The following is a 27665-nucleotide window of genomic DNA, read 5'->3' on the forward strand; positions in this document are numbered from 1 at the left end:
TCTGCAATTGCCCTCAATAATTCCTTGGTATCCTCTGTCGGAAAGAGTAAACTTTGAGAGTATTCCTCTTCATCTTCAGAATCTGAGCATAATCCTAACTCAGATTCAAAGGCAGAGAATTCTGAACTTTTTTTTTTATGGTCAGATCTTCCTGGTTGTTCTTTGCTAGTGGATGGAGAAGCTGCCCGACTGGTGGACGAATTGCTCACCGCCACTACTTTGGCCAGTCTTTGGAGGTTTTTAATCGCTGTGCACAAGGGGTTAAAGATGTCCCACATTTCTTTTTGGAAAGTTGACATAAGCTCTTTAAAGCACCACTGCGACACTTGCTACCAGCTTACTGATACATCTTCGGCATAAGGATTTTGTATAATCTTATGTTCATTTGTGATCCCATGACTTACTACTGGTCCTCGTTTTTTGTCTTCTGGGGCTTTTGTCCGGAAACAAGAAAAAAAGGACCCAGTATGAGGAAGGCGTAGCCTGCTGCATAACACTACAATGCCTAGGGCAAATAGTGGTTAGTAAGAACAGAGGTGGCCTGTGCATGCTCTGGCTTACTTTGGAGCTGTCTTGTTTAGCAGGATCTGCAGGGCAGGGTGATGCAGCTTCCAACATGATTAGCCCACTGAGCTTCCCCCAGGTGCTCTTTTTAAGGCTTCCCTGCCTATTCTGACCCCACCCACCATGATAGAGGTATGGGTGGACACATACCTCTTCAAGTGTCTGTGTCCTGAAGAGATGCTGTATCCAGGTTGCTGACTGCGCTGGAAGCTTCATTGCTGTGTCTTCATTTTGCTGTCCCAGTGTCCACAACAAAGATGGCGGTGGATGGAAGTGCGTCACCGGAAGGGTTAGACAAGGCGGACCAAAAAAACTGGATTTTTGACTTACCGTAAAATCCTTTTCTCTTAAGCTCCTTGACAAATGCAGTCCTCCTATCTTGATATCAGTAGGGTATACTGCCCCCTACAGGAGTAGGACACTAGGCAGAAAAAAAGTTCTGGCTACACCTATGGGCAGTCCCAAGGGGTATACCCTCTCTCTTTCTGCTATAGGATGTCAGTTATGTAGCAAAGCAGTGTCAGAGAAAACATACCAACCCAGCTCAAAAATAGAGGGGGCAGGTACTGCGTCTGTCAATGAGCTTAATAGAAAATAATTTTACGGTAAGTCAAAAATCCAGTTCTCTGTCGCTAATTGACAGACGCAGTCCTCTATCTTGATATCAGTAGTGACGTAATTGAGGGGTGGGACAACAGAAAATAACAGTCCATAAAGCCAAAACATAGCCACCCAGGAAACATAGGACTCATCGGAACAAGAAGATGAGACCCACCTGAAAACAAAACAGAACCCCTAAGGTAGACCAAGGGCTCCCTCAAATAGCAGCCTGCAAAACTTTGCGGCAAAAAGAGGCATCCGCAGATGCCAGCACATCAACCTTATAAAACTTTGTAAAGGTATGAACAGATGACCAGGTAGCCGCCTTGCAAACCTGACGTACAGATGCCTGATGGCGAAAAGCCCAGGAAGCACTAAGTGCCCAAGTAGAGTGCGCCTTAACAGGGAAGGGAGGAACCCGACCCATAATTGAATAAGCCTGCACCACTGTCTGCCTGATCCATCTGGAAATAGTCGCAGCAGACGCAGGCAACCCTTTCCTAGGGACATCCGTGTTCACAAAGAGCGAATCTGAATTACGAAAAGAGTCAGTGCTTGCCAGGTACACCCCGACTGCCCGAACCACATCCAAAGTGTGCAGTGTAAATTCCTTAGGATGGTTGGCTTAGGACACAAGGAAGGCAACACAATATCTTCATTCAAGTGGAAACTGGAAACCACCTTTGGAAGGAAGGACGGACCTGGACGAAGAACCACTTTATCCCTATGAACCACCAGATAGGGGAAACAGGGCAACGCAGCCAGTTCTGACACCCTGCGTGCAGAAGAAATAGCCACCAAGGCGGCCACCTTATGGGATAAGGTAAGCAGGGGAATCTCCCTAATATTTTTTAAAGGGAGGTTTCTGGAGAACCGACAGCACCAAAATTAAGGTGCCAGGGTGGCAATGGAGGGCGCACCGGAGGTACCAGGTGCCGCACCCCCTGGATAAAATTACGCAACAGGGAATGAGTGGCCAGTGGCCTCTAGAAGAAAATCACCAAGGCCGAGACCAGACCCTTGATAGTACTCAAAGCCAGCTTCTGCTCAACTCCCCAGTGTAGGAAGGCCAGAGTAGGAATAACTGAAGCAGACAATCCCCTGTCCTTCAGCACCTGGCTTTCAATAGCCAAGCCATCAAAGCCAGCGACCGTAAAGCAGGATGGAAGATTGGCCCCTGAGACAGTAGATCCTCCCTAAGAGGGAGTCTCCATGGAGCGTCTGCAACTAGCCTGACCAAGTCTGCGTACCAGGCCCAATGAGGCCAGTCCGGAGCCACAAGAATTACCAGAATTCCTTCCACCACTATCGTGCAAAGAAGTCTTGGTAGCAACTTGAGAGGAGGAAAGGCATACAGTAGCTGATACTGCCCCCACGGGGCCACCAGTGCGTCTGTGGTGTCTGCCAGAGGATCCCGGGAGCGGGCAACAAACCGCAGGACTTTCCGGTTTATCCTGGACGCCAACAGATCCACATCTGGGGTGCCCCAATGAAGACATAGCTGGTGGAACACCTCCGGATGGAGAGACCATTCTCCTGGATCCAAGGTCTGTCGGCTGAGGAAATCCGCCTACCAATTCTCCACGCCTGGAATGTGAACAGTGAAGAGAGCGGGAAAAAAAAGGTTCCGCCCATCAGAGGATGTCGTTCACTTCCAAGGCCACAGTATTGCTGTCTCATCTGTGTGAGCGAGTAGTAGGTCATCATGCGAAGGAATACTTTTTTAAATTAACAAAACTTTGCACTATGTTGAACATTCATGAAACCTTTTATACAAACCAAAAGTTAGCTTTTTATCATCGGTTAGGTTTAGGTTATACTGTGCTCCTAATTATAAATTTCATGAAAGTGATTGTAGAGCTTTGGCAATGTTTTTACAGAGAGCAGAGATCCTCTTCTCTGGTTCCCTGCCAGCACTTCTGGCTCCTCCCTCCGGGTGCCCCCATAGGAAGCCGCTTCCCATGGAAGCATTAGTGCATGCTTGATCCAGAGCCGGGCTGTTTGCGTATATTCAGACACATGGCCAAACTTGGCCCCGCCCTCTGCTCTCAGGTTTTGACTGGCAGCAGGATCAGCCAATGACTACCAAGTCTTGAGAGGCAGAAGAGCTGCTACAAATGTGCACAGTGCTGGATCGAGTTCAGGTTTTTAAAAAAAGGGGGGGGGCACTATTAAAAGTTTTTTTTTCCCTTAATGCAGAGAATGCATTAAGGTAAAAAAAAAAAAATTAAACTTTAGAACCACTTTAGGTGCCATTGCGTTCACTCCCTGCTTAGTTCACCCTCTTACGCTTTCATCCCCTTTATTTTCTGCTCAGTTGGAGTAGTGGTGACTTAGCATTCAATACTGGCATGGCATCATCCATGGCATTATCATAAAGTGCCCATTACATGGTTGAGTACTGTAAGAAGAGCAGCTTCTATTTGGACTTTATGGAACTGAGAAAAAGACTAGGCTTTAGAAGTTATAGTCTGGAAAGAATGAAAAGGCGCTCTCTCTAATTCTGGTAATGGACCATTTTCTGCATAAAAAAAGATCTTCGCACTTATTTTTACGCATTTTTTTTTTTAGTCAGCTGTGGTCACATGGTCCTGCAGCTCAGGCTCCAGTGCACCAGTAAGTGGCTGCTGCAAAGGACAGAAGCAGCACCGACAACACCTGAGCCACGGGAGCCTAAGGGTGACCTCACGGCTCTAGAATTCACAGTAATTGTCGAGTGTTCCCTTACAAGGGTAGCCAGAGCAGTCTTGTGGCTTCTATCAGTATCTGGATAAAGCTTGTAGGAGGAGTTTTCATTCTCCCCTGATTGTCCTATGAGGCTGCAGGACTCCTGACCCTCAGTCTGGACAGTACTAACTGGCCCTGTGGTGATCACATGCACCCTCCCAAAAAATAAAAAAAACTCTTGCAATACACACAAAACGAGCATGTGCAGAGTGACTCAAAAGACTCTGTTCTATCAGGAGATAGACTGGGGACAGTGGAAGGGGAGGATCAGAGAAAACAGGATCAAACAGCCTTTTTGCACAATGCAGAAGATAAACCCCTTAGGTTCCACAGTGAGTATAACCAGCATGCTTTACTGCATATACAGCCTGATTTTACGGTTGTGGGTTTAGTAACACTTTAAGGCCCACAACTTTATTTTAGGTGTCTTAGGACCTTTGCCTGTAATTAAATTTTTTTATATTTTAAATAAACGAAACAACCGAGGTTTGTGGTTTTCTATAGCCAACACCTTATTTAAATTTCTAATAGGCAATGTAAACTGGCAGCATTTGGTTGCTGTGGGCAACAATTCGTGATCGACCGAAATAGTTTTTTTCCGATACCGATATTTTGGTCATTGCATATCGGTATCCGACGATATTTTCGTACATTAAAAAAAACTTTTTTTTTTTTTTTTGACAGGTACTCTTGTGGAGGGATCTGGGGGGGATCAAAAAGACCCCAAACCCCTCCTCTGCACTTAACCACTTGACGAACGCTTACGTTTTATTTACTGCGGCAGGCAAGCTCGTACAGCCAAAACGATGTAGGTCTACGTCGCTCGCTTGGGAGGAGCTAGGGGGCGAGCGCGTGCCAGCGGCGGCGCACTCCCGACCCTAGTCATCAGCAGGGAAGCCGAAGCGTGTGTCAGGCGGCTCTGACTGGCGCCTGACACCCGCGATCGCTCCCCGCAGAGAGAGAAGTAACGTCGGCTGTTGTAAACACAGCCGACCGTCCTTCTCCCTGAAATGATCACAGAGCTCATGTGATCCTTCTATATAGGATCACGTCTCTGTGGTCATCTCAGAAGCCACGCCCCCCCCACAGTTAGAATCACTCCCCTAGGCTCACATTTAACCCCTTGATCACCTATACTGTTAACCCCTCCCATGCCGGTGTTATTACAGTGCATATTTTTAGCACTGATTATTGTAGTAATGTCACTAGTACCCCCAAAAGTGTCAAAAATGTCAGTTAGGGGTCCGATCTGTCCACCCCAATGTCGCTAAAAATCGTAGAGAGCTGCCATTACTAGTAAAAATGAGAATGAAAAATACTGGGTTTTTTTGTCACTATTTTTTGGTTTATAAACGCAAAAAAAAAAAAAAATTGTACAGGTGATCAAATACCACCAAAAGAAAGCTCTATTTGTGTGTGTGTGTGTGTGGGGGGGGGGGGACGTACATTTCGTTTGGGTACAGCATACCACGACCGCGCAATTGTCCGTTAATGCAGTGCTGAATCACAAAATAGGGCCTGGTCATTATGAGGGCAAATCCTTCCGGTCTTAAAAAGCATTCAAAACGCCAAGTTTGGCTGTTTTGAATGTTCTACTTTTTTGAATTTGGCGCAGAGTACCCGGAAGTGATCTCATGACATCACTTCCAGGTTTTTACATGGAGACCCAATCAGAGCCGAATGCGGCTTTGATCAGGTCTTCCCTTTGGCGGCCGTGCAGGCTGGTTGCCCGGACGGGAAACCCGGGCGAGCCGTGGAAGGCGGTGGGGAGGGGGGACCTCCCCTCCCGCTGCTTGTAATGACAGCCGAGCAGTTTCTCAGCCGCATCGGTTGTCATTACAAGACAGCCGACCGTCAGCTATGGACGCCGGTACCGGGGTGATGCCTCTAGCTGCAGGCATCACTTCAATACATGCACTTTTCCGAAATATCAGAAATATCGGAAACCTAAGGGGCCGATTCTGGTATATCGGGGAAAGTGCATATTGGCCCCCGATATATCGGCTTTGCCAATAATCAGGCGATCCCTAGTAACAATAACTCTTCCTCCATACTTGATACTTCAGGGACAATACTTTTTCTTTCATTTTTGTTACAAAATTCTATTAGAGGGAAAAATTGAATTTGACAAGAAAAATCATATTGCTTCCTCTTAAGCATTATAAGACTGCAACTGTTCAATGCTCAAAACACAATTAAATTCAGGTTTTTGTTACCGAGAAGCAGTTGACGCTTTGAGTATACTCTGTGAACAGCAGTCATTCCCACCCATGTCATGTTGGACAATTATTCACCCTGAACAAAGTAACAGGGAATGAGTCACTGCCTGTACAGGCAGCACTAGTGTTTAGCCAATTTTTTTTTTTTTAGGACAAGCATCAAATGTTCCCTTTATGACAAGCGTTTGCAGGAAGAGAGCTCTCTGGTGAGCACCAATCATCTGTCTCACTGTAGGTTAATGTAGTTGGATTAAAAATAGCTAGCTGATATCAAATTGTTCTTGTACATTAAAGCTTCATGTACACTGGACGTTTGAAAACCTCTTCTTGACGCTGTAACTTGACAGCTAGTGAACAAACGTAAAAAACGTCTGTTTTTACCGGCATTCATCAGCGTTTTAGTTTAGAAAAGTTTTTGCAGATACCAGTTTTTACTGATCTCTATCAGCAATGTTTTCCATTACAAACGCCTTTAAACAAAAACACCTATAAACGTTTTTACTGCGTTTAGACACGTTTGCAAGCTGTTAGAAGCATTTGGCATTTCAAATGCTTTTAAACTTCCATCCTGAACACATTTTTTTGCTTTCAAGATATTGCCTCTAAAACGCAACTGTCTCTAAAAGGACAATAAAAAAAACTAGGGATGCACCGAAATGAAATTCTTGGCCGAAGCCGAATAATAATGAAATGTTTGGCCGAAGGCCGAATACCGAACGCGGTGTTTCGCATTTTTTCCATTTATTTTGCCAATTTTTTGTCCTCTCTCTTGTCCTCTCGTGTCTCTCTCTTGTCCTCTCATGTCTCTCTCATGTCTCTCTCTTGTCCTCTCATGTCTCTCTCTCTCTCTTGTCCTCTCATGTCTCTCTCTCTCTCTCCCTAAATGGTACTGTAGGGAATGGGATTCAGTGCACACTGCAGCCTTGTACCATAGGGTTAATGTTAGTGACACTGTAGGGATTGGGAAGGATGCTGGGAATGGAAATCAGGAAGCATGCAGGCAGCCTTGTAAATTTTAATTGCAGATACAGGGTACTGGGCAGGTCAGGGTTAATATGGTAACATCAATTACTCAGTGACAGTCAGTCAGTGTCAGTGTGGACTCGATCAGATTATACAGTGACAGACAGTCTCTCATAGTGGTGGTAGTAGGAGGCTGGAGGTGGACTAGTAGGAGCCTGGAAAGGAGCACAGCCGCATATATACATTACTCACTCGTGCACTGCAGCCCGCCCCACACATTCAGTGAGTCTTACTCTCCTCCCTAGTTTTTTCAATGGCACATTCAGGAAGCCATTCACGCCGTGAGTAGCGGCACAGCGGAACCAATCAGGTGTGCAGGCACGCGTGATTGGTTCGCTGTGCAGCTAATCACGGCGTGATTGGCTCCCTGAATGTGCCATTGAAAAAACTAGGGAGGAGAGTAAGACTCACTGAATGTGTGGGGCGGGCTGCAGTGCACGAGTGAGTAATGTATGTATGCTCACCGCTGAAGTGTCCCGGCTTCCCCTGCCTAACACGGAAGTCTGTGAGTCCTCCTGTCCTCCTCCGAGTCCCTTCCCCCTGCCTATGTAAATATCGTGACCTCGGCGATATTAATATCGCCTACGGCCACAGAACGATAGTCGATATCATATAGACTATCGTTCAGCCCTATTGTTCGGCACAAATTTATTCGGCCTTTTTACTTATTCGGCCGAACACCGAAAGTGCTTTTTTTGCTATTTTCGGCCGAATAATGTTCGGTTGCCGAACATTCGGTGCATCCCTAAAAAAAAAACCTCAGTGTACATGGACAGATAATAGAGGAGAGTTCAGGGGCTGCTGACAAAAACGCTCAACTGCTCCTAAACATAGGTTTATCTGCAGCAGTGTACATGAGGCCTAAATATGTGAAAGATTAGGCTGAAATAGGATCAAAGCCAAACACCGTTTTGTAATGGTAAAAAAAACCGCTCAGATAACGATTACTTCATGTAAATATATACATAGTACATCAGAGAGACCTAGGTGGGCCGTTGTGGATTCCTGCCAACAACCTGATTTTGAATTTGCTTTTATTTGTAACCAAATCAGCTGCTCCCCTTGAGAGAACAAATTGAAAGAGGTCACAATAAAGTGATATTATACCGTAACATTGTTTTTGCAATTTCAGCAGCTTAAAGTGGTTGTAAAGTTAGGTTTACTTTATTAATGCATTCAGCAGCCCTCCTAATACTTACCTGAGCCCATCTCGATCCAGCGACTGTTGCAGGAGTGTCTTGGCTGAGATGGCCGCACTGAGCGCTGCTTAGCTATTCACAGGAAGCCATATATTTCTGGAATGAGTGCAAGGCTTCCTCTAATTGGCTAAAGTGCAGAAGCAGGCAAATTACATCATGATCTCCACCTTTAGCAATCGGAGGAAGCCTTGTACTTTGTTCAGAAAATCCATAGCTTCCTGTGAATGACTGAGCAGCGTTCAGCCCGACTCAATTTTGCCCTGGGAGGAAATGTGATGTCAGCATCCCGCTGCCAAAACAGCGCTGTATACAGCTGATGCTACATACAGTTTAAACAGTGATGACATCTGTTGAGGCAGGGCTTGACAAATTTGCTTTGAATCTAGTAGCCAGCTAAAAGGTGGGAGCCCTTTTGTTTTTTTTTTTTGTTTTTTTAACAAAGCTTACTGGTGGAACATGTAACATGTTATCAAAAAGGTGAATTTATCATTTAACCCTTTCACAGCCAGAGCAGTTTGTGCATTTTTCGCACACATTTAAAAAATAATTTTAGGCCTGAACATTACATAAAACCCCCACACATTATAAAAGCAGACACACTAGAGAATAAAATTGTAGTAGTCTGGGTAGATAAAAATAATTGATTAAAAAAAAAAAAAAAGATAATTATCTATTTAAGATACATTATTAATTTAGCTTTTTCAGCATGAAATGGAGCTTAGTTATGTAGCATGAGGCTGTATATTCTGCAATATTTACATTTTTGGTAAACTCATTCAGTGCCGGTTCACATCTCTGCGATGCGTGAACACTGCGAATATACAGCGTGTTCCCGCATCGCATCCGCAGCCCTGGCAGTTCACACTGCCATATGCGATACGCTGGGGGTGTCAATTACATGTTAACGACACCCGCAGATCAGATCGCATATCGCAGTGCGATCTGAAAGTTCGCACAGAATCGGATCGCACTGTGAACTACCATGCGATCCGATTCTGCTGCGGACCAGAAAAAGGCTCCTGTGCGAGTTGGGTGCGATTGCGGTGCGAATTCAGCCATACAAACTGTATGGCTGAATTTGCACCGCACAGAGATCGCATGTCATTTTAGGAGCAGTGCTCTCCGAATTACATGCAATCTCTGTGATCGCAGAAATGTGAACCGGCACTCAATGAATCCAAGCTCTGCAAGCTAACATGCACTGTATTCATGCATTCACACAATTTCACAGTAACCATGAGATAAAACAAACTTCAGGAATATTCCTTTATCCCATTGTTTTGCAAATCTTTACACTACAAACTGTATGATTGAATCGGTTCCAATATCGCTGTTTTACTAACCTGACAGCTCATTCTAAATAGGAAACCTTAATTTTGTTTGCAGATATTAGGGGGCGTGACCGAATCTGAACTGAGGAAGACATGCAGTGGCTGAGCTCCGCTGGACTTTGATCCTCTTCCTCATCCTGTCTATGCAGACCGACTATTCTGCCTCCTAATCCTCTAGACCTGTGGATGTGCCATTGGCTACACTTACTCCCGTCCTCCCCGATGTCCCCTGGAAAATCGAAATCTGGCTGGATTGCGCCAGCTTCCTCTACCTCCAAAGCCTCCGCGAGCACACAGACGGAGCCTGCAGCCCTGGGGGACGCGGTGTCCTCTGCTGACTTGCTGGCTGCCATCTCATCTTGCAAGGAAGCTTTGACATCTAAAATTATCTCCCTGTCCACGAACAGCCACCTTATACAACATTAATGGAGAAATACCGCTTCTGGCTGTCCGAAGCAGAGGCACGTATATTACAGGTGGAGGATACGGTACTAACACCCCCTAATTATTTCAGCTCTGATCTGGTTACCTGGTCATGGGAAGCTGACCTCACTAAGGCGCGGAGGTGGTTGCACCCCCAGGACAGGGCATATTCATGCTTCTCTGCCACGTTTAAAACATCTTCCCGGATAGACTTGACCTTTGTCAATCCTGCTCTCCTCAGTGAGGTTCAGGAAGCCTGCTATCTCCCCTCGCGTCTATCTGACCACAGTCCCCTGACACTGGACATAAGCGTTCAGAAGGTGCATAATCGCACCCTATGGCGCTTACAGCCTAAATGGACTAGCCATAAAACTTCACAGAAGCGTATCTCCCCCAGATGCAGGAGTACTGGGAACACAATGTTGGGTTTTCTTCTCCGGAGGTAATTTGGGATGCATTCAATGCAACCAGTAGGTGTCACTATGTTTACGTCATAGCTGCTATTAAGGCCGAGCAGGAAACACTCACCTCCACCTTGCAAATGGGAGTGGAGAGTGCCTCTGCCCAATACTCATCTACTCCCACGACTGAACTATTGGCACTGCTGGCCAAAAATGACAGGCCTGTTACAATTATTCCAGAAATCTTTACTGCTATCAGAGATGTAGTGACCTCTCAGGACAACACCCTGGCGGAATTCACCAATTATTACACTGATCTGTACACCACCCGTTTACTGCCAAATTTTGACCCAGCCAGGGTCACCCCTATAGTTGTATAGTTGCCGGCCTACCGTGAAATTTCCCGGTAGGCCAGTCCGGCCCTGCAAGGGTGACTTCTTCTGGAGAAATGTCAGCAACTAGTAGTTCCCTTTCAGATTCTGAAAGCCAGTCTAATGCCAGGGTGTCCACTATAGGAGTGGCTGGCTGGGTCAGGACGGATGTCCATGACCGGATGATGTACACTTCTCCACACTGGAACCTTGTTTTATGGGCATGAATATATGCTTACTAACGTGAGTGCATAATTTTATTCATTAAACCTGTTGCATAAAGTCTACACTTAGAGGCGCCTCTGTCTGTCTTTGTTTTAGCCCTGTGGAACCCCTGGCTTTTGGTTTCTGGATGGCTGCCCTACATGGTGGACTTTTTCTCCCCCTGTGCCATTAATGACTTTTAACTCCATGGACTTTTGGTTCGATATGTGATCAAGCGCCTGTTAACATTGTGTATTTATATAAAACCTGCTTGTTCTGGGGCTCCTCACCCCTTCTATGAAAGAGGTTCACATAGTACCCATACTTAAACCCTCTAAGGACCCCAAGCTATCGTCCACTGCTCTACCAAATTGTGACCTGAAATTCATCACAAAATTACTAGCCATCAGGTTAAACAAGGTCGTTAAATCTCTGGTTGATTTCAACCAAACAGGATTTAGGTCGGGCAGGTCTATAGATGTAAATATTCTCAGGCTATTTCCTAATATACACGCTCTTCACCAAAACCAAGGTACTAGAACGATTGCCACCTTAGACATGGAGAAGGCCTTTATTACAGTGGAATGGGTGTATTTGTGGGAGGTAATGAGGAGGATGGGATTTCCACTGCGTTTCATAGCTTTGGATACAAAAACTGTACACAGGCCCCCTGGCTAGTATTCAGTTAAATGGCTAAATGGCCTTGTATCTGCTCCTTTCCAACTGCTGAGGAGTACAAGGCAGGACTGCCCTCTCTTCGCCCCTCTTTGCCCTTGCCATGGAACCCATAGCTGAAGCCCTAAGTCTCCCCAGAGATCTGTGGCCTTATAGGGTGGGGTGGTTGGAGGAGAGGGTAGCATTATATGCTGATGATTTATTGTTGTTCTTTAATGATGCCGCCACCTCTCTACAGGGAGCTCTTCAGGTCATGAACAGCTTCTCGGCCTTCACAGGCCTACGAATTAATTGGCATAAGTCACTACTATTTCCAGTAGATGAGGGAGCCAAGTCCACCTCCTCTCCTGCCCGTCCGCCTCAGTGGGTTGAGCGATTCACTTATTTGGGGATTGTGGCATCTAGACAGAGTAAAGGCTTCATAAAAAAACAACTTGGATCAGGTATTGGTTGAAATCAGAACTAAGCTAAAGGCATGGAGCAACCTTCCACTCTCATTGATTGGATGCATTAATCTCCTCAAAATGTAGGTACTTCCTAAACTCACATATATTTTTAGGAATTCCCCACAATGGCTCCTGCATTGACTCACTCAAACTTCTTTTTTTGACATATTTTATGGAGATCTCAAACGCCTAGGTACAAATATACTACCCTTACTAGACAAGTCAATGGAGGGGGTTTGGCCATGCCCGACTGTTTCAAAAATGTTTTTGGCAATGCAGCTTGTTATGGCCCACTGGTGGCTTCAGCCTGATCTAACTAACCCCTTGATAGTTCTGGAGTTGGCAATAGTGCAGTCTCTGGGGGCCTTACAACACCTGCTATTTAGGGGACCGAAGTCCCCTCATCCTGTTGCTTGCTGCATGCACACCACCATTTGGCATTGGAAAGTGGGGGCAGCTATGGAACCCTCTCCCTCATACCCCTCTCTGGCTTAATCTCACTCTCCTACACTTCTATTCCAACCCCGAACCACAAGCCTGGGCAAAATAAAAAATTAAAAAAAGGGAGCATATTTTAAGTAATTTGGATTTGTCTCCCTTTAATATTCTCTATATCTAAATGTAATTTACCGACACATTACCACTTTAGGTACCTTCAGGTGTCAATTTCTGGGTAAACCAATTTCCTTCTCCTATTCAGAGTTGGAAGCTATCCTACGCATTTCAGGTCTAGAGAAGCCGACCTCTCAATTGTATGGGTACCTGTCTGTGGCAGCTAGTCCAGAGTTATAATCTCTTTGCCTGAATTGGACTGTAGTATATCCCAGGACTAGATGACGGCAACTAGAAGGAGATTTGGGACTTTTCCTTTTCCTCCCTAGCCTCAGCCAGAGATAAAATGGTACAATTCACAATTTTCACAGGCTTAGGAGACAAAGAGGATTATATAACATATCAACAGTTATTTGAGCAGCAGGAGGGGTGGGCGGGCCGTGACACAGAGCTGACAGGAAAGGGAGGGGGGAGAGGACACAGGAGAGCAGGGAGCAGGGCTGCAGATGACAGGAGGCACATACACTGACCACAGTGTCAGGGTTCAGAATCCATGATACACCATGGTTAGTGTACAGAGGGGAGGGCAGAAACTGGCAGGATCAGCAAGGTTTTTTAGGTTATAGAAGGGACCAAATTACACAGCACAAGCACTGTGCTGTATAACATGCTTTAAGGGAACAGGATCAGTATTATTTTTTTTATTTTATAAAGGGTAACAAATGCTTTAAAGAGGGCTGAATGATACTAGAGTCGACGAGAATTAAAGATTGGTGGCTCAATAAAAGACTGCTACAGCATTCTAATTTAAACTTGTTTAAATGAAATACTAAGTCAGTCCCTGTCTCTGTTGTACCACAGTACACAGCCTATTGACCAATTCATCGTACTTGGATCACACAATACTAGTTTTAAACAGAAAATATCACACAGGTGCCTGGCCCCTGCAGGATCCCACAGGAGTAGTTGCTTGAAGGGTCCATGTATTCTTCTGTATATTTACAAAATGGAAGATACTATGTTTAGGTACATAGTAACTACTGACTGCCCAGCTCTGACAATGTATCATTGTTCATGCCCCCATATGAACACAGGCCAAATCCACGAAAGAAAACAAAGCCCTGCCTTTCTCAGGACAGCCAAGCTACACAGGTAAAAGAATACTTTATATATCGGACTTCACTATTCTACAGCGTACAGATTAAGGATATTATGAGTACACATCAATGATTACATGCAGTATTAAATGGATGCTTTCAGAAATATCCATGTCAATTGAGTATTCTAGGTCTGTATTTGATGCACAAAGATATCAGGTATGCCACATGATTATATGCGATGGATACAAAGCAGCTGGGAAAGCAAATACAAGATATATGAATAATCACCATCTTATGGAAAAAATTCAATGTGTCAGAAGGCACCACAGGTTTTCATCTTTTTAAAATCTGGGTACTTTAATTAAAAAAAGACTTACGAAATAAACTGCTCCGAAACTTCCATGACCGATTTCTCTGAGGTCGGTAAAAAGCTTTTCTGGGTCATCCCTAAAGAAGAGCTCTGCTATCTCTGGGTCCTTTAAGCTTCCAGCTCGACTTGTTGACGGCATCCTGCTTGAGCAGTCTGCCGTCTAACTATCTAGGATTACACAGCTGCCTCTTCTCTTGGTTCATCTGTGTGAATGTGTCCTCTTCAGCATGGGAAACTATGGGAAAAGGATAAAAGACCATAAAATAAAGTGAAAAAAAAGCAAGAAAACTAAACTAAAAAGGTCACTTTTTTCCCTGTACACAACTATTATGGTGCTTGTGCTTCGTAATGTACATAAACCTTAATTAACACGATAAAGTCATTTTACGCCAATGCACAGTGTGAAAGAAAATTGCCAGCATATACTGTATAATGGAAAACATTGATCGGTTATTACAAGGCTTCACACCATTTTTACCAGATATACCGTTGCATTGTGAAATGGCAAACATGCATACATTACACAGTAAAATACAGTGACAATGGGAAGAATCCTCTTATCCTGAGGGAAAAATCATCTCTATTCCAAGGACATAGCAAGACAGGTTTAGAGAAAAATGTGGGGAAATAAAGGAGAAGGGGGGGGGGGGGTATAGCCAGTCAGGGTCCAAGGGGACCATACTTTATCAAATTTCTAATGGCATCCCCTTTTCATGCAAGTCAGTTTTGTACAAGGGTAGGGCAGCATTCACCATGTCCTCCGAAGAGGACAAAACCGGTGGGATTAAGGAGGACCATTTCATCAGAATTTATTTTTTGGCATAAAATAGTAGATATGCTATGAGAAGTTTAGAATGGTGTGAGCGCCGCTCATCATCTGAGAGTCCCAATATGGCTAAGGAAGGAGTGGGAAATAATGTAAGATCTAATCTAAGATTGATTTAATCAAAAATTGCCAGTAGGTCCTAACCATAGGGCATGCCCAGAGCAAATTTAGGTATGAACCTGGGTGGAGTTTACAGCGGGGACAAAGGGGTTCCCAGCTCTGGGAACATCCTTTGAAGCCATATAGGAGTATAGTACACTCGATGAAGGAATTTAACTTGGATTAATTTGTCCTTAGAGGAAATCACCAGTTTAGGGCCCTGCTCTATTCAATCTTCCTTATAAAAGGGAAGAAATATCTCCCTTCCAATAATTTTTGCCTCTTTTTAAGCTGCATTTTTCTGTCAGCTCCTGGCAGTAAGATCCAGGGTAGATAGGAGTATTTTATTACACCGGTGTGTATGCAGCCTAATTGTTAAGACCCAGATGTGGCCAAAACAATGCCTGTTTTTCTATTTCAGCAATGTTTTCAAATAACTTTGTGAGTCCCCGTTCACACTGGGGCGACCTGTCAGGCGACCTGGTCGCCTCACAGGTCGCCGTAGGTCACTTTCCATAGAGAAGCTGCGGACCCGTTCTAATAGGAGCGACACAAGTCGCTCCGACTTAGAAAAAGGGTCCGGAGCTTCTTTGGGGCGACCCGGAGCAACCTGCATAGGACTTCAATGTTATGAAGTCCGTCCCGGCCGCTCCGAGGTCACGGTGCGAGCAGCGCGCCGCGACCTATGAGGTCGCCCCGGCAAATAGCGTCACCCCAGTGTGAACGGGGCCTCAGGGTAAACTAACTGTAGCTTTTTTTTTGTTCCCGGTAATTATTGTTCTCCATCTCCTCAAAAACATTTTTTTTTCTTTAAAGCATTCTCTGCATTAAGGGTAACAATCCTCTGGGTGCAGCTTCCCCCTGGCACCCCCTTATACTTACCAGAGCCCCATCTTAATCCAGCGATGTGCATGAGGGTAGTGGCACTCTCAGGTCTTTCTCCTCATTGGCTCACACAGTAGCTGGCAGGGGACCTGAGAAGAAGAGGATCTGGGCTGTTCCGTGCAAAACCATTGCACAGAGCAGGTAAATATAACAATAGAACGTTTGTTGTTTTTTTTTGTTTTTTTGTAATTCTACCTTTATTATCACTAACATTTTTACTGCAAGAGCCTTTTTTAAAAAATACTGCTAGAGCACGGCAAAAAAAAATATAAGACCTAAAAATTCTGACCTTTCAAATGCACTTTAAATTAAGTAGGTAACATACAGATCTAAGAACAAAACAGAACTATTTTTACCACTTTCCAAACAATTAGATTCTTTCATCCTCTAGAACACTGCAAGTCACAAGGAGTTTTTTTCACCTGCAAAGTAAAGCCTTTTTTAGATATCAATTGTATTACCCAGCAGGGTTCAAAGTGAGGTTGTGATCTGACTCACATTTTCTGTGTATGAGGACAGAAAAACCTATATTTAAAAATGTATAGATTTATTATTTTCACAACACTGGCTGTATATTTGAAATTGAATATTCACTTGTACAGCTACTATCAAATTTGCAGCTTTACAAGGAATTGGGGCGCTAATAGAAAGTCAAAATTTTTTTTTTGATATTCCAACCTTTTTTTCATTCACAGTACCTTTTAACCACTTGTGGACTGCCCTATAGCAGGATCACGTATATACAGTAGAAGTGATCCTGCACTTCCGAGTAGCTGGCGCGAGTGCGCGCTGCTGGAAGCTCACTGCTGCCGTAACGCTACACATCAGGAGCTGATCAGCAGATGTCTGCCAGCATGCGCTGATCGTTCGGTACACAGGCAGAACAGCAGTCTGCCTATGTACACAAGGCAGATTGCCGTTTTGTCAGTAAGGAAGGCATGGATCCTGTGTGCCTGCAAAGCAGGGACACAGATTCATACCTTCCCCTAGTGAAAGCACCTCCCACACTAAACTAAAAAACTAGATAGGCACACAGTTAACCCTTTCATCGCCCCTGAGGTTAACCCCATCCAAGCTAGTGTCAGTACAGTAACCGTGTATATTTTTAGCACTGATCACCGTTGTGTCACTGCTTCCCAAAAAAGCGTCAAAAGAGTCCGTTTCCGATTTGTTCGCCGCAATATTGCAGTCCTGCTATAAGTTGGTGATCACCGCCATTACTATTAAAAAAATCTACATATATTCCATAGTTTGTAGACGCTGTAATTTTTGCGCAAAAAAATCAATATACGCTTATTGGGTTTTACCAAAAATATGTAGCAGTAAAATTGGCTTACACTGAAAGAAATTTAGATTTTTTTACATTTTTTTTTTTATTGGCTATGCTTTATAGCAGAAAGTAAAAAATATTGTGGTATTTTTTTTTTTTTTTAAATTGACAGTCGTTTTTTGTTTATAGTGCCAAAAATAAACGCAGAGATGATTAAAATGCCACCAAAGAAAGGAGTTTGTCCAGAGGAAGGAGCACTCTGGCTACGTCCGAGTCCACAGTGAGGGCCAAATAGTCCAGCTTTGTGGACGGAACCAGGGCAGACTTCTGAAAATTCTGAATCCAGCCAAACTCCTGCAGAGTTCATATTGTGATCTCCAGGTTCTCCACCAGAGCAGGAGGAGACTCCACTCGCAGAAGGAGATCGTCCAAGTACCCCAGTAACCCATTGGTGTAGCAAGGCTAGCACCGGAGCCAACACTTTTGTGAAGACCCGAGAGAGAAGACGAAACCAAATGGTAACGCCAGGTCCAGGGTAGGACATTCTTTGCCTTCCTTTCTGGGGACTGAACAGGTTTGAGTAAAAACCATTAAAATGTTCCCAAGTCGGAACCGGAGCAATCACCCCTTGAAGTAACAGGTCCTGTACAGCCCCAAACAGACCTTGTAACCAGTCTGGGGAGAGACGCAGGTTGGAAGGAAAAAAAACATTGCCAGGGGATAAGAGCGAAATTCCATCTTGTAGCCAGACCAAGCGACTTTGTGGACCCAATTGTCTTGTTACCAGGGAAGTCCACGGGTCCGGAAACCAGCGAAGAAGTCCCCCCACCCCTGATACGGGTGACGGCGCACCTTCATGCAGAAGGAGCCTTGTCCGCAGATCTGGAGAAGCCTGCTCTCGGCTTGCCAGACCAGGTTCATTTGGATCCACCAGAGGTGGCCCTGAAAGGCTTCAAGCCTTTGTCAGTCACCCAAGAGGGATGAAAAAAAACTCCTTATGAGCCAAAAAGGAAGGTCCACGTCTACAACGAGGTTCCTTGCCCTCAGTAGCCTGCGGAAGGTACTCTTCCCACCTGTGAGACCTTTAATGATGTCATCCAGGGTAGCTCCAAACAGGCGATGATCTTCAAAGAGAAAAACAGTCAAGGCCTTTTTAGCAGTCTGATCCACAGACCAGCATTTAAGCCAAACGACACACCGAAGGACCACCGCCAAAACAGAGAGGCGAGCCATCAGAGGAGTTGCATAAAAAGGAGGCATCACAGATAAACTGCAGCCCCTGGATCAGCTGGTCCGCCAGCTCAGTAAAGGCACGGGGGGAGCTGTTCTCCCTCCAGGTCATGGCGTAGGAGCTTAGCCCACTCAGTCAGAGTTTGCGACACTAGGTAAATGGGAACTAAAAGCCTCATCGCTGAACCAGTACATAGTGCGGGCCACAGCCTCTGCCTCCTGGTCAGCCGGGTCCTTAAAGGCCGGGGACTCTTCAACCGGAAACATGGTTGCCTAGTTCAACCTGGAAACCGGAGGGTCCACCACTGGTGGAACAGGCTACTTCTTAAGAAGGGACTCCTCATAGCGGTAACGCCTAGTAAAGCGCTTAGAAACCCATGGGGACGCTTTGGTCATCCCCACTCTTGAGACATATCTGTCAAAATTAGCTGCGTCCTCCCATCTTCAGTCTCACGAACAGATACAATCAGTGCATCCACCAGCGACTTTTCATGCGCGGTCGCAGACGTGGAGGAATCATCCTCACTATCAGAGGATTTCAGGCGCGTGGTCGCAGACCAAGAAGGGTGACCCACATCAATGGCGGCCGAATCAAATTTAGGATCTGATGAGTCAAATGAGGCAGGGCAATTGAGGGGGGGGTGCTTTTTGCTAGCCTGTCGCCTGCAAGCCGCCTCCATCCAGGACACAAGGGACTCCAGGACCACCGTCGGTGCATTGATGGTTGGTTGGGACCCGGAGGGCCCCGCAGCCTCAGAGAGGGGATCCGGTGGGGAAATGTACTCCAAAGACTCCATGAGTCACCAGGGGAACACACAAAAAGTGTAACACACTGCTAAGAGATGATCCCCACCGCGCTGACAGCACCACCTGGCCACCAAGCACAAGGCACAGAGCGATCCTCAGAGAGAGGGAGAGGACCCCCACCAGACGCACCACCCACCGACACAGGCACCTGCAACCACCAGGAGAAGCTGCACTACACATGCGGCGATCAGGAACCTGGAGTAAATACCAGGGGATAAAGAGGGGCTCCCATCACCAAAATGGCTGCCCACAGGGCTCCGGTGTCATGGACGCTATTTGCAATGTCACCCACAATAAAATGGGGCCTGGACTACACAAACATGGCCACCATGTATAGGAATACACAGGCTACAACAAAATGACGGTGCCACGAGGTATACAGGGACCCAAAATTGGCACATTGGCCTCAAGGACAGATCTAGGCAGGGTGGGGGGCCATAGCAGGAGCCCCCACAAGGTACAACTCCACACCCCCCAGCACAGTCGATCGTCTAGTTTCTGGTGGCACCCCCCCCCCCAATCTCCAGATAGCGCCGCTGCTACTCAGGCCAAGGCCAGGTCGTATGCGCCCCCGCAAGACGTTTAACTCGCAGGGCCAGCCCCCGTCCAGTGGGGCTATATCGAGACCAACCTAGCGTGGAGCTGAGGTCTCCGCTCGCTGGCCAGACTGGGGTGAGTACTGGATCTAGATTTTCCAGCCTGTCACCCAGTCCAGCAGTTGATAGTAGATCTCACAGGAAAAATCTGGGAGGAAAAAATTAACAATCTAAAAACTTTTTGCCAGGACCAAAGATCCCAGCAAGGAACTAGGTCCTTACTAGGCAGAAAAAACTGAGTGACTATAGCAGGGAGATGGAGTATACCCCCTGGGTGTAGCCAGACGTTTCTACTGCCTAGTGTCCTACTCATGTAGGGGGCAGTATAACCCAATGGTCAAGAAGGACAGAAGCTGTGTCCGTCAATGAACGAAAGATAAAAATAAACAAATAGTTTTACATAAAACAGCAAAAACGAAAACTTTTTTCGCTCAAACTTTCACAGTGAATGTGGTTTTTGCTCAAAATTAAATTGCTTTTAACATTCAATTTTGAAATTAATTGCAATTTTCTTCCGAGTGCAGGTTGTCCGATCATCATCCAGATAGAGTGACAAATATCCTATGGAGACCTATGGTTGATCCAATCCCGAAGAAACCTGAAGGCATCCCAGAGTGCCTGGGCACCATGGTTGAAAAAAAAGACTATTCTAACCAGTGTTAAGTAAATGTCAGCTAAAATATGTTTGCTATGGGCAATAGCTGCACTTTTAGCTCATAAAAAAAAATAAGTAAGGCCTAAAAAACCCCACTAGATCATTCCCTGCCACAGTAAAAGACTGCAACTTGTAACCTCTACAATATTCACATATTAATTCCATCAGAAGCTCTGATTGGAGGGTCCTAGGAATGTTTTTTTTTTTTTTTAAATGATTTGATGCCAACAATGAAATTCTCTAGCAAATTAAAGTACATTTTTAGAAACACAATGTAGAGTTTGGAGAAAGTTACCCAACTGTTACATGGTTATTAATCATTCATTTTGCCCCTTAACAACTTACAGCTGTATTTTCCTAACAAACTGGTTGTGAACTGCTTTTACGACTCTGGTCATGTCCAAGTGGCTCCTGTAGCAACTGTCCATAGATAAAAGCAGTCTTTGTGAGATACAATTGTTTTACCTGCTTACACTGTAGCAGGCATATATTTAATTTTCACCAACTAATGCAGCAATTAGAATCTTTAGCCACCAAGCCAAAAAGGGAGATCATTTTTACTTTCTACAAAAATAAAAAAAATTGTAATATTTAGAAGGATTTTTTGAAAAAAACGATCAAGTTAATAGGCCACAATCATTAGGTTTGTACACTTTAAATTCTCAACTTATTTAAGCAAGCGCTGTTAAAAATTCTAAAATTTCCTTGTGGCCAGTATCAGTTGAGAACAAAGTTCTATACCACTCTCAAATGAATACGGGACACATCCTTTGATTGTACCTTCCAATTATAGCCTTTTACAAGGTAGGAAAATGTGGTGGCGCTGGTGAAAGCTTGTTATGACTCACTAAACAATGCAGGTAATTGATTCCATAGAGCATACTGGCTTGAGGCAATGCATATACACAACAATCAAAACCAATAAATGATTAACTTAGGCTGGGATCACATGTGAATGCTGGGTTTTTGGTGCAGCACGGGTTTAGGCACGCTCCTTTAGACCTCTATTAGAAAGTGCATTTTCAAGAAAGCGCATCACAGATGCAGAATGCAGGCCTTTGGGGTTTTTCATAAAAGTTCATCATTCTAATAAAAGGTCAATGGGAGCGGGTCTAAAAATGTGGGTATACCGAGCAAAAAATGCAACACACTTGTCAACCTGGCTTCAGAGTTTGCCGCAGCAAATCACTTACAAAGAGGTATCACAAAAAAGCAAATAAGTAGAACTTGAAAACTTGGATTTTTGACTTACCGTAAAATCTTTTTATCTGATGTTCATGGACCGACCCAGCTCCAGAATCTTCTTGACCATTGGGTTATGCTGCCCCCTACAGGAGTAGGACACTAGGCAGGAAAAAGTTTTACCACGCCTATGGGGCAGTCCCAGGGGGTATACTCCCACTTCCTGCTATAGGAATTCAGTTTGGTTGCAAGAAGTGTCAGAAGAAAAATTAACCCAATTCAAAGGAGGGGGTGGGTGCTGTGTCCTTCAATGAACATCAGAGAAAAGGATTTTACGGTAAGACAAAAATCCAATTTTCTCTTTCGTTCATTGACGGACACAGCTTCAGAATCTTCTTGACCATTGGGATGTGCCAAAGCAGTGTCAAACATGAGGGATGGCAAAAAGTACAGCAGAAAAAATCCCAAAGGCTAAACCTAGCCAACCAGGTAACATGGAGCACAACCAGGAACAACTGGAGCTCATCTGAACAAAGCAAAAACAAACATACACCCTCAAAGAGGACTAATCCTCTCAAACCGCGACCTGCAAATCATTGTGGCCAAAAGCAGCATCCACAGATGCCAGCACATCTATTTTATAAAATTTTGTGAAAGTGTGCGCAGACGACCAAGTGGCTGCTTTGACAACCTGCACCACTGACGCCTGATGGTGGAAGGCCCAAGAGGTACTAAGCGCCCGTGTAGAATGCGCCTTAACAGGGAATGGAGGTACATGACCCTTGATGGAATAGGCCTGCACCACCGCCTGTCTTGTCTATCTGGAAATGGTCGCGGCAGATGCGACCAATCCTTGCAAGATCCATCCGTAAGGGCAAATAGGCTGGTTTCCGAAACTACTCGGTTGCCGCAAGGTACACCCTGACCGCCCGACCCACATCCAGAGAGAGTAATACAGTAATGGAGGAAAGCTGCGCACAGAGAACAATGAGCTAAAAAGGCTGCTAGTACAAAGTATATCAAACCAAAAAGACAATGTGAAGATGGTACAGCGCCACTAGATAAATTAACTAACTAAAGAAAAGAGGTGAACCAGTGTCCATAAGTCCATATAGAGGAAAGGAAATCAATTGCTGAAAATGTAGCCACAGATCCAACAAAATTCTTGCAAAGGAAGTTTCCTGGCGGAGATCACACAAAAAAGAGGATGTACCCTTACCAGATAGTTGGACCCCCTATTACGGAAGGTCAAACAGGCGTGCGAAATCAGTCACCAGAATTCCTCTCCAAACAATCACAGAACCTCCGGACAAGGACCATGGAACCGGTAGACCTCAATGGACTCCAGGTGTACAAAGGGGATGACCTCCAATAATACAAATGGGGGCGCACATGGTGAAGTATGTACGGATTTTATTAATAAAAAAAGGTTAAAAAACTCACATGTAGCTGCTTGATACAGGCATGTTATTCAATTGATTGGCCGCGGCTGGAACAGCGTGACTGCATGGGGGCTAGCGTGCCTGACGCGTTTCGTCCTGCAAAGGCGTTTTCAAAGGCAAAAGCCCCCCACATGCAGCACGCTTTTATAGGGTGCCCCTGATCGTTTGGAATGCGGCCATGTTGTCATTTCCGGTGCGTGATGACGCACTTCCGCTTCCGGTGCGCGATGACGCACTTCCGCTTCCGGTGCGTGATGACGCACTTCCGGTCGCGGCGTGCGTGATGACGCACTTCCGGTTAATCAATCGGCATCGCTGTGAGGCGGTGCTGAACAACCTGACGTAGGAAGCTCAAAAAGGAGGCAGAGAAGACAGTCAGCAATGGAGGATGGAAGTCACCCGACCGCCCAAGGCCAGCCAGAAAAGACCCATCAAATCGCAAACCGTCCCCCCAAAACCATAAGATATCAACAGATTGAAAGATATGGTCCAGCCACATTACAAACGATCTAGTATGCAATATATAATTACATAGTGGAAACAAATAAATTTGCAACCAGGTTGAATACAAAAAACACACATACAAACAAGTGCATTATATATAAAACCTAATTAAATGAGTTACAAACTAATACTGATAATAAAATCAATGATAAAATTTAAACCCATCTGCATGCAATGACTTAAAGTTGAATACATTGAAGGTCACATAGTATATATGAGATACTATAGTACTCAACCTAGCCCGGTGGTATCTACATATCCACTGGGACAGCAAAACCTCCATAACTGTTCAAAGTAAGGGAAGGAAAAATGGGATAAGCAGATTTGCAGTGGAAGGATGGTGCTTCCTTAGCAATCTTAGCCTTAGGGGTACAGAAAAAAGTTCCCAAGCAGTGCACTCAAGTTGTTGTGCTTAGATGCGGGTGCAGTGCCGGGGGTACTGGGACACTAAAGAAAAATTGGGCAATAGACAGCAAGTGAAAGAGGGTCTCGGGAGTCAATCTGCCAATCAACTATTGTTGATAAAGCAGTTGACGTCCCAATCCACATTGAGACCAAAGGGGGTGTAACACTTCAGGTCAAAAATCCACCTGGTCTCAAGTCTTGAGATCTCCCTCCTCACATTGCTCCCCCTCCAATGTGGGGTAAATTTGTCAATGCCTATAATTCTGGTCCCAGCAGCTTTTTTATGGTGACATTCCAGGTAATGTCTCGAAACATAATGTTTCGGAAAACCTCGACGGATATTACCAAGATGTTCATTCACTCTGGTTTTCATGGCTCGGGTGGTCCTACCCACGTACTGGTACCCGCACGGGCATTCCAGCATATAGACTACATTCTCTGTTGTACATGTGATGAACGTGTCAATAGGGTAGCTTTTCTGTGTTGCTTTGGAACGAAATGATAGAACCTTTCGTTCTTTTATGGCATTAGCTTTGCAAACCACACATCGCCTACAGGGGAAGAACCCTTTTATTTCAGGAAAAAGGTGAGTGGTCCTAGCAGGAGGGTCCACGATGTTTGGTGCCACCCTAAGTCTCAAAGGCGGGGCGCCCTTAAACACCACTGTGGGCCTTTCTCCAACAACAGGAGCCAACACTCTATCATTTTTCAATACATTCCAATGACGGTTAAAGATTTTCCTGATATCCCGAAATTGGTGAGTGTATGGAGTCACAAAAGCGGTGGTAAATGCTACATTAGGCTCCCTGTTAGCCCTAGAACCTGCTAGCATGCTTGTTCTATCCAGGCCAGCCACTTCCTGAATCGCTAAATCCAGTTCAGAGTTGGAGTACCCTTTATCTAGGAACCTCCGTTTAAGGACTCGTGCTTGCTGGAAGTAGTCCTCAATTAGGGTACAATTCCTACGGATCCTTGTAAACTGGCTTTTGGGCACCGACTTAAGCCACGAGGGGTGATGGTAACTGTCGGTCCCAATATAGCCATTACGATCCGTGGCTTTAAAAAAAGTAGTGGTCACCAATTCGCTACCTTTAACTGTAATGTTGAGGTCGAGGAAGTGAATATTGGATGAACTCGCCTCATGCTGTAGGCGTATCCCAAAGACATTAGTGTTCAAATCCTCAAAGAACTGGGAAAGGGACTCGACGGTGCCATCCCAAATGAGAAGCACATCGTCGATGTACCTTTTCCACATCACTAGCTCGTTACGTTGGTCCTTAAAGATGAAATCCTCCTCCCACTTTGCCATGAACAAGTTCGCCATGCTAGGGGCGAACTTGGCACCCATAGCAACTCCCCTGGTCTGGAGGTAATAAGTACCCCCAAACCAGAAGTAGTTGTGGGTCATGGCAAAGGAGAGGAGATTTAGGACCAATTCCCTTTGTGCTGGGATGAGCAGTGAGTCCCTCTGTAGGAAGGAAGAAACTGCCTGGTGCCCGTGCTCGTGGGAAATGATAGTGTAGAGGGAGGCAACATCTGCGGTAGCCAGCAGATAGCCCTCCCTCCACTGTATCCCATCCAAGAGCCGGATCACCTGTGTCGAATCCCTCAGAAAGGTGGGGGTGGAAACCACCAATGGCTGTAGGTACCCGTCAATGTACTTACCAACCCTTGAAGTCACAGAATCTATCCCGCTGATGATGGGGCGGCCCGGCGGGTTAACCGGATTCTTGTGGACCTTAGGGAGGTAGTACATGACGGGTACCCTTGGAGCCATAGGGATCAAAAACAGCTTCTCCTTTTTATTGAGGATATTGTCCTCAAACGCCTTCTCTACTAGTGTGGTCAGCTCTTTCTTATATTTACGGGTGGGATTGGATCTTAGAAGTGAATAAGTGTCCCGATCCGACAGGATATTGGACATCTCGGTCAGATAAGCTGTCTTATCTAAGACCACAATCCCCCCTCCCTTATCTGCTGGTCTAACCACCAGATCATCTCTGGACTGCAGAGATTTTAACCCAGCCTCAAACCTCCTATCAGCATACATGCGTTTGACCTCCAGTTTCTCCAAGTCCTTAATCACCAGGTCCTTGAACACGCCCAGTGAAGGAGCCAAGGGACCAGGGGGATTAAACAAAGAGGCGTTGGAAAGATTGGAGTGTCTGATGCCTTCTCTAGTCTGAACAGGATTTCTGACAGGGTTGGAGAGAATATAGCGTTTGACATTAAGTTTACGCGTATATTTTTGGACATCCATAAATACAGTAAATTTGTCTAGGGGTTTGAAAGGGACATGTTTCAAACCCCGGTCAAGAACAAATAGTTCGTCTTCTGTGAGTGAGGCAGAACTTAAATTAAAGATGCCAGCACCTAGTTTAGTCTTTTTCTTTTCTTTCCTGCTCCTTCTGCCTCCCCTGGTTCCTCGGCTCGTCCTGTTGGGCGGTCGTAATCGTACCTGTCCCTCAGGAAAAAATCCGGGTACCTTTGAGGGTACTGAGGTCCCCTAGGTGAATCATACCCACGTTGATTAGGGTAGTTATTCCTCTGAGGGGCCGGTAGGGGATGTCTTGTAATGAATCTATCATCATACTGGTCATAGTATTCTTGGTGATTCTCCAGAGGCGCATAGGAGTTAGAAGTAGGGGCATAATATTGGTTATTTTGGAGCTTTTTCTGTTTTTTCTTTTTATTTTTGTTCTTATTCTTACTCTTTAGAGGCCTTGTTGGAGTATTAGCCCTAAGCGGCCTCAAAGTATTGGGTCCAGAGGGTGTGTGATTGCCTCTAGGGCCCACTGGGGGGCCAGAGGGTCTGCCTAACGTGGGCGTGCCAGGTGCAAATCGGTAAGGAGTGCCACCCGAGATCATACGTAATGGTCTACTGTCGGCACTTCCACCAGCTGAAGTACTAGCACCTTGGTTGGTCTCCATTCCGGAATCCACCAGATCCAAAGATGGCACATCCCCGTTGGCTGCCTCTGCCCTCCTTTTTTGCCATTTAAATACAAGGTCGCTTCCGTAGTCACTAGCATCCCTGAAGTATTTTTTCCTTTTCTTATACTTCTGTTCAGACTCCTCCTTCTCCAACAGCCTCTGAAGTTCTTCAGACCTATTTTTGAATTCAGGAGTGTCCTTATGTGGGATTAGTGACGTCTTTAGAACGGTAAGCTCCTCATCCAATCTGGTAAGTTTCAACTTTTTACGAGTGATGAGGAACCTCAACATATTGAGGCCCGCATCGTTGAAAAACTTAAACCAGAGGGTTAGGTCTTTTTCATCATCTTGGGGATTGACCTCCCACCTAAGACTCCGTGGTACAAAGCCCTCCTCCAGATATTTCTCGAGGAGAGCTATGTCCCAGTTTGTATGGGTCTCAGTAATCATGACATTACGCACCCTCATGAATAAACCACCAATATCTGACCTATTAGGGTCCGGAGAGCCTTCAAAAGCATCCTTAAAATTGGAGGCTGAATTTTTCCTAAACGGGAAAATATCCATGTTAAAGTGTAAATTAAACACTAGTTGGCTGCAGCTCACAGATGATAAGTCAAGTAAT

General features: G+C 45.3%; 1 protein-coding gene across 1 annotated transcript in view; it reads right to left on the reverse strand.

Annotated features, from left to right (window-relative positions):
* Positions 1-27665, reverse strand: part of TAOK1 (TAO kinase 1) — a 254292-nt gene that overhangs the window by 148470 nt on the left and 78157 nt on the right. The window contains exon 3 of the mRNA XM_082244852.1: positions 14213-14440. Within this exon, the coding sequence (XP_082100978.1) occupies positions 14213-14344 (132 nt within the window). The 5' untranslated portion in view covers positions 14345-14440. The remainder of the gene's footprint in view (positions 1-14212; positions 14441-27665) is intronic.

This window comes from Pelophylax lessonae (genome assembly GCF_965119305.1).
Source record: "Pelophylax lessonae genome assembly, chromosome: 2".
NCBI classification, from domain to species: Eukaryota; Metazoa; Chordata; class Amphibia; order Anura; family Ranidae; genus Pelophylax; species Pelophylax lessonae.